Source organism: Pteropus alecto, unplaced genomic scaffold (assembly GCF_000325575.1).
Source record: "Pteropus alecto unplaced genomic scaffold, ASM32557v1 scaffold42, whole genome shotgun sequence".
Taxonomy (NCBI): Eukaryota; Metazoa; Chordata; class Mammalia; order Chiroptera; family Pteropodidae; genus Pteropus; species Pteropus alecto.
This window is the reverse complement of record NW_006434825.1, coordinates 1,001,444-1,011,687: the sequence shown is the minus strand read 5'-3', so window position 1 is coordinate 1,011,687 and position 10,244 is coordinate 1,001,444. Positions and strand designations below refer to the sequence as shown.

At 45.7% G+C, this 10,244-nt stretch overlaps 1 protein-coding gene across 1 annotated transcript in view; it reads right to left on the bottom strand.

Moving 5' to 3' along the window:
- The window catches only part of PKD1L2 (polycystin 1 like 2), an 87,349-nt gene that overhangs the window by 10,283 nt on the left and 66,822 nt on the right, over positions 1-10,244 (bottom strand). The window contains exons 32-37 of the mRNA XM_006909849.2: positions 8,730-8,934; positions 8,179-8,275; positions 5,163-5,300; positions 3,484-3,669; positions 2,235-2,562; positions 301-434 (exon numbers count right to left, since the gene is read on the bottom strand). Of these exons, the coding sequence (XP_006909911.1) occupies positions 301-434; positions 2,235-2,562; positions 3,484-3,669; positions 5,163-5,300; positions 8,179-8,275; positions 8,730-8,934 (1,088 nt within the window). The remainder of the gene's footprint in view (positions 1-300; positions 435-2,234; positions 2,563-3,483; positions 3,670-5,162; positions 5,301-8,178; positions 8,276-8,729; positions 8,935-10,244) is intronic.

The following is a 10,244-nucleotide window of genomic DNA, read 5'->3' as shown; positions in this document are numbered from 1 at the left end:
CCCCCGCAATAGAGTGGGAAGGTCAGGGTTATGAATTGCCTTCAGACTCCAACTGGGCTTTAGGATAACTTGGGAAACAAGGCTAGAGAGAAGGGGTAGGGGCAATAGGAATAAGGCTGGAGCAGGCCTGAAACCTTGCTTTTGGGTGTCCAGGGAGAACCAAGACTGACCTCCCTAATTTCCCAAACAACCATTTGCCCTAGAACTCTGGCCCTGGGGCAGCTGGACCCCAGCCCAGAGGGTGGGGAGGGGTGTTTTTCTTCCAGAATACTGCAGATGGGTTTACAGACAAGTGCCCACCCAGAGCGCTGGTCTCCAGGGTCAGAGTGATGATGCAGAACAGGTTGACATTGGCGTTGTAGACAGTGAATTCCACAAACACAGCTCTGGTCAAGCTGTCCAGCCAGGTGTTGTCAAAGAGATACTGGAGAATTCTGTGGGAAGAAGGGCATTTAGGACTCTTTGTATTGGAAGTGGCTCCTTGTCCCCTTAGCCAGGAGGAAGCCAGGGCTTCCTGTTGAAAAACTTCTCTCTCTGCCTCTGTTCAGCTCCCTGGGCCACAGGGCCTTGGGGCTGGCTGCTCCTGGGAGTGGTCATAGTTTCCCATCCCACGGTGCAACATCTTGGTACCTATGGTATCCTGGCCTTTAGAGCAGAGGTTCTCAAAGTGGGGTCCCCAGACCAGCAGCATTGGCATTATCTGGAAACTTGTCATCAATGCAGATTCTCAGGCCCTCCCCTGCTCTCCTCAATCAGAAACACCGGGAGTGGGGCCTGGCAATTTATTCTTTGATGAGCATTCCAGGGGATTTTGATGCTATTTAAAGTTTGAGGGCCATGGTGTTAGAGGAGCCACATAAAATATCAGAGGCTTAGGCAAACAGCAGCTGCAACTGCTGAGGTCCCTCTTGGGCTGACAACTCACAAGAGACCAGTTCTTAGAGATCTGCTTGCTGGTGTGGTGGAAAGAGTATATACCGGAGGGACCTGGTTTCAAATCCTGCCTTGTGAGCAAGCTAATAACTTCTCCAGGCCTCAGTTTCCTCAGCTACAATGGTGTTAACAGCAGCGCCTCAGGATTATTATGAAGAGTAAATGGAATGGTGTGTATGTGTGTGTGTGTGTGTAGTAATGATAGCTGTTATTACTTAGAGCAATAATAATGGGCCATTTTAAAATATGCCCTGTTCCCATGGCTCTGCAACCTGCTTGGTATATTGAGCAGGTAGAGAATATCAGTTATTCCAAGTGGCAGGAAAAGACCTTGTTCTGAAATAGACTATTTCTATCCTGTCCTTAACCCCAGGGGACCCTTGCCAGTTGTTCTCTTGGGAGTTTGTTTTTTAGGCCGGGTCAGGGCCCTGCCATCATAAACAACCTCAGTGTTACAATAATACATTGGCAGAGACTGGAGTTCACATGATCTAACTTGCCTGGTGCTACACAGCTAATGAGCAGTGCCAGGATTTCAAACCCAGGGCTCTCTGACTCTAGAGTGTGCTGGGGGAGCAGTCTGCATGGGCTCTGAGTGTCCCTGTGCTGGATGTTCCAGAAATGCCAGGTCCTGGCCAGGCTTCATTTAGGTCATGTCTCAGAGCTGTGTTTGCAGCAGGCAACCTTGAGGAATGAGGCGGAATCTTTCTTTGGACAAACAGCAGTCTTCTGCCACTATAAAAGCAGTGAATGCTTCCTCTTTGGTCCTACAATGCACTGCACATGCAAGTATCTATCATGGCCCTTGATGGGGAACTGACTCACACTTCTGTGAAGCTCTGCTACTGCTTTTACTGTTATAAAGTCCTCTGTCTCTAACCCAGGAATCTCATGTCTTCTGCCAATATCCATCAAATGGTAACAGGCCGGCTCATTAGCTACAAGTATGGTAAGCCTCAGAAACTGCATGATTCTGGGTAAGGTTAAGCTTTAACCACTTCTTACTTGCCTGGTGGGCAGTTTTTTTGCCTGGTGAGTGTGAGCATCCTATCCCTGCACTGGCTCTAGCAGAGGACACCAGACTGAGATCACCTGGCTAAGAATGCTGAAGAGGGACTTCTCTTCCAACTCTGAGACTGTAGTTTCCAGGGGCCTGAAAATATGACCTGAATGATTCTGAATCCCCCATAATGACATGAATGAGCTTGGCTCAGCTTTGGTTTGAAGCCTGCACTAGTCAATCAGATCTGGACTCTAGCAAATGTCTTTCCTTTGCTGTATATGAATCAAGTCAGCCTTACCTTGATGCGCTTTGGTGATCAGTCCCCAAGGGAACTACATAACCTCCTCCCTGGTACACAGTGAGTTTGCCCCAGATGGGATACCCTCGGCGCTGGCTCTGGCTCTGGTACTGCCAAGCCTGGGAGAAGCCATTGCTGCTATTGAGGTTGGAGGCATTCCAGCCTTCTCCATAGTCTGACAGATCTTCAACATCCAGGGAATATGGTGCATGGCACCTGTTGAGAGAAGTCTGCAGCTGTGGGGCAAGAAGGCAGGAGCTTTCCCGGACTCTCACTTGGCGAACTTGGGCGCTGCCAACCAGCTTGGAATTCCCATCAGTGATGAAGCCTGAAGATCAAAAATAGATGGTTAAATCTAGCAAGCTAATCACCTTCACACATTCCAAGCTCCCTGGCCTGGGTGTTAATGTGAATTTCTGTGTATGCATTGTAGAGATAGCTAAGAGGAGTTCATGGCCAACCATAGGCTACATTCATCACTGTCTCCCCACCCTAGACCTGGTTTACTTCCTGCATAATTTCTCTTAGAGAATGGCACTTCCACCACCAAGTCACCAACTTGGAAACCATCTGTGCCCTTTCCCTCAATACCCACATCCTAATGGTCAACAAGGTCATCAATTCTACCTCTTTGATGGTGTCTACATCTATTCCCATCTCTCCATCACCCTCATCTCTGTATCAGCCCTATTACTTATCCCCAGCATACTAACTTACCCACCTTCTACTACAACTTCCATGTTTCCAGAATGATTCTTCTGAAAGTTTGATTATACTACAAATTTGATTATGTTACTCCCTCATGTAGAAACCATCAATAGCTCCTCATTTCCTTGAGCATAAAATACAACTTTTATGATTGGACCTCCATTTCTCTCCTCTGCTTTGCTTCTCACTGGTAGTGAACTTCTACCCACACTGGAGCCACACTCAATGCTTTGTAGTTCCAAGAACATGCCATGGTGTTTCAGGCTTATCTTTTTTCATGTCCCTCTGCCTGATACACTGTTCCTGCCTAGCTGATTCATACTCAGTTATTCTCATTTAGGAAGTTCTCCACTCTGCATCAAAGGAGGAGTAGGGCCCCTCTCTACGCACACACAGTCTTCTGAGGGTCTCTCCGTTAAAGCATATGGTTCTATGATTATTGGTTCTCTATGAGGCTGGTGTTGACAGTGACCCACACCTGTTCCTAGAAAGAAAGGTGCATCAGGGGGCCGACACACGTTCCAGGGCAGGGGGACAGTACCTGAGTGATGACTGTATAGGTTGCTTATGAGGGTGGTGTTGGCCCATGTGAAGAATTCCTGGAAGCTCAGGATGGCTGAAAAGCCTTGGGTGAAGCTATGCTGGAGGTGTCTGTTGAAGTGGTAGGCGCTGGGGTCCCTCTGCCCATAGGCCACCAGCAGCAGCATCCACAGGAAACCCAGGTATGCTGGGAAAGGAGGCACAGCCCCTGGTTAGGCAGGGTCCCTAACTTCCACAAGCCCATGGCAAGAAATGGAATGGCACATGGGCTCAGAACTGTCGATGTCTTGTAGATGAACTACTTGGCCCTCTAGTAACAATGGAATTGATCCTTATAGAGGCAGCAGAAAGGAGCAGAGTTCACAGACCATGAGCCTCCTGCCTAGGTTCAAATCCTGGCTCTGCTACTTCCTATCCATGTGCTCTTTGCAAGTGACTTAATCTCTCTGTACCTCACTCTCCTCATGTGTAAAAGGGAGATAATAATTTTATTACACAGTTATGATGAGGAAGTCAATAAGTTAATATTTACAAAGTACTTAAAATAGTGCCTGCACAGAGTTCATGCTATGTAAGTGTTTCTTAAATAATTTTTTTTTAATGGGGCATCTGCCATTGTAATGTGGAGGATGGAGCAGTGAAGATGACAGATGTGTTCCCTGCCCTCATGGAGCTCACCTGTCTTGTAGGAGATAGGTGAGTGTGATGTAAGGATCTAAAAGATACAAAGATTTAGTTTAGGAGGCCAGAATTAGTGTCCTACTGAACCAGAATCTCCGGGTCATAGCCTGGGAATCTGCATTCTGGAAACCCCTTCCCAGGACGACTTCTCAGGGCTGTGCCCCACCCCTTGGCCCTCTTCATTCTGCACACGCTACTCTTCCTGCACAAGCCCCATGGCTCTTTGCTTTGGCCATGATCATGCTTCACCAGTGAGAGAGAAGGCTAGGAGTGCTGCAGGGTCAGTTCCCTCCTGGGGAGCAACCTTCAGCAGTGACCTGGTGGGTGACAACTTGAGAGTGTGTACTACATGCTCCCCTCAAAGCCCCTAGCAGTACTGAGCCCCTGTTGCCCCCGTGGAACCCACTCATCATGACACTTTCCATTGGCTTCCTTCTCTCCCCCTACACTTTTCCCTGTCCTATAAATGCTTCCCAGGATCACCTCCCAAACCAGCTACTTGTACCCAGATCTCTTTGTGGGGAACGTAGACCAAAACACACACTGAGGCTTGAAAGCTCCCAGCCAGAGGGCCAAAGGAAGCCTGTCTGCAAACACAGCCTTTGGGCTGAGAATGAAAGAATAAGAGGACTTATCCAGAAGAAAAGGTGGGGAGGTGAAATGAGCACATTTCAGCAGATTAGATGGAACAGCCTAGGTGAAGGCCTGGGTTCAGGAGTGGGCATGGTGTCCCAGGAGCTGCAGAATGGGCACTGGGCACAAGGAGCTAAGAGAGGTGACCTGGTGTGGAGTCACAGTACGGAGTTTGGACTTTATCCTAAGGGCCATGAAGGGCCACTGAATGATTTTAAGTATAGGGAAAAAGCTGGGGTGAGTTGATATCTAGGGAAAATGTCTAAGAAGCTGTTTGGGGCTCATGAAACGTTGCACAGTGTCTATTCAAGTGTGTTGAGAACCAGCAAATGAGAAGATCACTTGTTGGTAATCTCAGGTGCCTACCGAAGATTTCTCGAATAAGGGCAAACGCTTTCTGTTCCTTGAGTTGGGTGGTTTTCATCTTCTCGATGTTGGCGGCCAGAGGTGGCTGGTAGATATCCTTTCTGCTATTTCTTCGTACTCGGAACAAGGAAGAGGGGTCTGTGAAAGCAAGAAGACACTAGGACAGCCCCCAAAATGAGCAGTGGAACCAGACTTTCCATTTGCAACCAGGTTCAATCAGGGTCCACTATTCCTCCTCTATGGGAGCCATTTCCCATTGCTGCCCTCCGTGCTCTGCTCATGCTATCCCAGTGCCCAGAATTCTGTCCCTTCTTCTCTATCTGGAGAATTCTCCTTGTACTGAATACACAAATGCCGTCGGCTCCCTGAATTGTTACTGACTCCTGAATACTGCCTTCCTTGGGTTCCCAAACTCTAAGGTGGATCCCAGTGCTTCCGAAATTTTAATGGATGGAAGAATGAGGGTAACTAATGTTTCAAAGTCCTGTCATGTCTAATTCCAGTATCTTCTTTGTCAAACCACTTTATTGAGTTATAATTTTCATAAATTTACCTATCGGAAGTCTACAACTCAATAATTTTAGTAAATTTATAGTAAATTTAAAATAACCCAGTTTTGAACATTTTCATCACCCCAAAAAGTTCCCTTGTATCCCATTGATTTCAGTCCACACTTGCACTCTATTCCCATCCTCAGCCCCATTAATTTGCTTTTTGTCTCAGTGGATCTTTCTTTTCTGGATATTTCATATAAATGGAATCATATATACATAGATTTTTGGATCTGGGATCTTTCAATTAGCATGTTTTAGAGTTCATCCTTGTTGTTGTGTACATTAGTAGTTAGTTCCTTTTTACTGGATATACTACCTTTTGTTTATCCATTCATCCATTAAGGGACATTTAGATTGTTTCTAGTTTGGGCTGTTATGAATAATGCTGCTATGAACATTCAGGTGCAAATGTTTGCATGGACATATTTTCATTTCTTGTGGGTAGATTCCTAGGAGTGGCCAAATATCTTTTGGCTGTTTCAAATTAAGCTGCTATGAACATTTCTATACAAGTTTCTGAGTTAAAATAAATCTTAATTACTACGAGATAAATGTCCAAGAGTGCAACTTGCTCGAGTATACGGTAAGTTAGTTTTTAGATTTGAAAGGAACTGCCAAACTGTTTTCCAGAGTGGCCAAACCATTTTACATTCCCACCAGCAACATATCAATATTCCTTGTCAGTATTTAGTGTTATCATTGTTCTTCACTTTAGCTATTCTGGTAGGGGTATACTGACCCAAGTATCTTTTGGATCTATGTCCTTCTGTCCACTCCCACTACTAGCACATGTCATTTCTTGTCTGGACCATTGCTATATTCTTCCTACTGCCCTCCCCACTTCCACTTTTGACCTAATACCTCTGATTTCCAAGAGCAGCCACTATAATATTTCTAAAAACACAAACAGACCATGTTCTTCTCCTATTTAAAATACTCCAGAACCCTAGCATTGACCCAGGTCCTATAAGGCCCTGCATAACCTGTTTCCTACCCACCCTTAGCCCTCAAACTGATCTGTTCTCTCTCCAATTCCCCATGCTTCAGCCACACTGTCAATAATTGTTGTAAAACGACAAGTTGTGTCCCTCCTCAGGGCCTTTGCACATGCCCAGTTTACAATCCCTCCCTTCCCTCATCCTCCAGGAGCCAGTTTAGGTACCATCTCAATAGAGATGCCTGTACTCTCTTATTCTCCCACACCCAGTTCTCAATACAGTTTACAGTTATATATCTACTTGTGCATTTACTTATTTATGTGTCTCCCCAAATGGGCTGTTTATTCCAAGGGCAGCAACCTGTTTCATTCAGTCAGTGTTATGTTGCTTGGGGCTGGGGTGGGAGCTGAGATTGACTTGAGATGAGCAAGACGGAGCCTTCTGGGGTAATGAAGCTATTCCAAATCCGAATTGTGGGGATGGTTTTACAACTCTATAAATGTACTAAAATCAATGAATTATGTATTTATGAGTGGATTTCATGTAAATTGTGTCTCCAAGCTATCTCACTGCCTTGCACACAGTAAGTACTCCCTGAATAATTACTGAAGGAATGACTTCGTGAATATTTAATTAGTCAGGACAATAGCCTCTCCTTGGAGAAAAATTACTCTTTTGTGTTGGGAAGAAGATTTTAATGGACCTTTTGAATCTGCAGAGCCAAAACCCTAATCCAGAGTGGAAGAATACAGGTTCATGTTGGGGTAACCACACTGAAGAATGATGTAGTTATGCAGTGTGGTTACCCCATGGGCTTTTGTTAGTCCTATTTTATTTTTCCTGAAAGTCAAGATCTCTGCATAGATTATTAGAGTATTGATTCTGTTCTATTTGCTTTTTCGTTTTTAATTTTTTTTTTTATTGTTAGCGCCCTCAGGAGTTTTGGTTGGGAAGCGAGAAATCTAGTTGAAGGGAAGAAGGTTGGTCAATGGGCTCCTCCCACAGGGTTCAGTATGGCTATGTTCCAGTAAAACTGTTTACAAAAACGGGTGGTGGGTTCGATTTGGGCCCCCATCTATAGTTTGCAGACCCTTGTTCTAGAACTCTAACTTAGAGTGACTCTTTGCAGCCTATCCTCAAGCTTGCTCTTTTTTGGTTTTCAATCTAAAGATTAGGGACATGAGCCATAGAGAAGAAAGCTACTTGATTGGGATTACACAGAGAATGATGGCCAGTGCAGAGCATGGGCCCCAAGGTGCCTTTTGTGGCCTAGGGGTCATGCATGGGTGTCAGAGAGAAAGGCCCAGGTAGAGAAGGAACAAGGTTACTCAAGAGAAAATGAAGGAGTCACTTGTTTCTGGATAGTTTGGGGGCGATTCACCAATCTAGGGTGAAGGGCTGATGAGGAGTGAAGCTCTGAAGGTTAGGGCAGGACCATACTCAACCACCCCAGTGGCTGAGCTCTCTAGGGCTTTCTTAGCTTCATCATGTTCCAGGCCCCTGCTTCTATCTGTGCACCATTACCTGGACTGGACAGATGTCTCAGGAGAGGGACAATAGGCTCCTCCTCGTCCTCCACTCTCTTTAAGACCAGTGCAAAGAAGGCGGCGAAGCCCAGCACCTGAAAAATACCCACCGTGGACCCCAAGTCCAAGTTGGAAACCATCAACTCCTGGTCTGAGAGGAGGCGGGGTCAGGGCCACATTTGTGTTCTGGGTGCAGGAGCCACACTCGGGGGAAGTCAGGTGGGAACTAGCTCATCCTTTGCATAGAGGGGACGAGGTTATGAAGGGTGAGGGCCAGAGCTTGCATGCATCTGGCTACCAACCAGACAGAGAGATGCACAAATCCTTGAGCTCACCCTGCTTCTGTCATACCCTGAGTGAATGTTCCAGAGCTTGAATTATTGTGCTTATCTTCATTATTGTTCCTGCCCCAGGACCTGCATAGAAGTGGTACTCCACATAGGTTTGTTTAATGAATAGATGAAGGAACAGATGAAGTAAAGACAGGGCAGCTGGCAGAAGGCAAAGTGTGGGCAGAGGGGAGAAGGGCAGCCACACAGGGGTTCTGACCTTCAGGGGCTGGGTAACAAACACACTCTCCACAAAGGAGACAGCCATGGAGATGAGCCACTTGAGAGAGCTTGCCCGCCCATAGTGCAGGCCGTAGAGCATGGTGAAGAAGCCCGCCACACCACTGGTGGCTGCCACCAGGAGCCAGCCCACCAGAACACACCACCAGGGCAGGCCGCGAGGGGGCTTGTTTATTCTCGTGAGGCTGCAATGGAAAGTGGATATAGTCAGGATGATACTCACCGGGCTCAAATTCAAATCCCACTCTACCCCATCAGCTACCTGACCTTAGCCAAGCTCCTTGACATCTCAGACCCTCAGTTTTCTCCTCTGTCTTCTACCTGCTGCAAAGGGCTATTCTGTATTCTATGCAGTATATAGATTGTAAAAATTAATGTAAACGCAGCCACTTTAAAATGGAGTCAGAGGAACTGCCTTCCACATCATATTCCTCAACCCTTTGGAAAGTTAAAACAGGGCAAATAACCTTTGGACTGGGCCTAAAGCAACACTATTCCAAACAACCATTTGCAAAACTAAAAGAAAAGCAGACATGGCTACTGGCATGAAAATTAAAGACATTCTTTAGAATTAGCATCACTATTTTAGTTTACTTGCATCTATAGAAATGCTTTCTTTAGCTTATTAACGACCATAGAAATTCCTTCCTACTATTCCCCTTCCCTTTCTCATAAATACTCCTTTCTGGCATCTCCTAATCAGAGCACTATTTGGCTTTCTCTCTGAATTAGTTCTTCCCAAATAGTTATTCTTTTGGATGTCAAATAAAGGCTTGTTGCCTAAATATTTTTAGGTTAACTATGTCTATGTGATTGTGAAAATCTTCACTTCTTTAAAATGACTTTTTTTTTCTTCTCTTTCTCCTTGATTCAAACTGGCCTCATACTTGTTTCTTTTCTTTCCTTATGATTCCACCTTGCACAAATGGCACAACCACTCCCCTCATCATTAAGCCCTTAGGTTAGCATCAAACAGTCTTAGGAACAAAGCCTCAGGTCTGTTGACCACAGAAACAGTTTAGGTCAAACTGAAGATAACATCTTTACCTCAGTTGTGTTTCACCTCCAAACCCATGAAGGCAGAACCCTGCTGGCTACATCCCTTTGAAACCAGGCAGAATGACACTCTGACTAACATCAGGACTTAATGCTAGGATTGACTGCCTCCTACCCTAGCCCTGACCAATCATTAGAGCCTAGGACCCCAGCTCTCTTAGCTATCATAGCTAGTGAGTTTTCCGCTATATAATCTCTATCCCCTAGAGGCAATTGGGGGAGCCAGGTCTTTGAGCACTAGCTCACCTGTGTCTCTGGGCTTGGCGCCATTTCCTTAAATAAACCTCTATTTTCTTTGCTGCAAATCCCTGTTCCTATCTCTTTTGGCTTTGACAAGTGCAGGCAAACGAATCCCCTTTTGTTTTGGTAACATATATTCTATTGAGGTCACACTTAATAAGCACATTTCAGTGCTTATTAGGAGCCAGTCCCCAGTGGT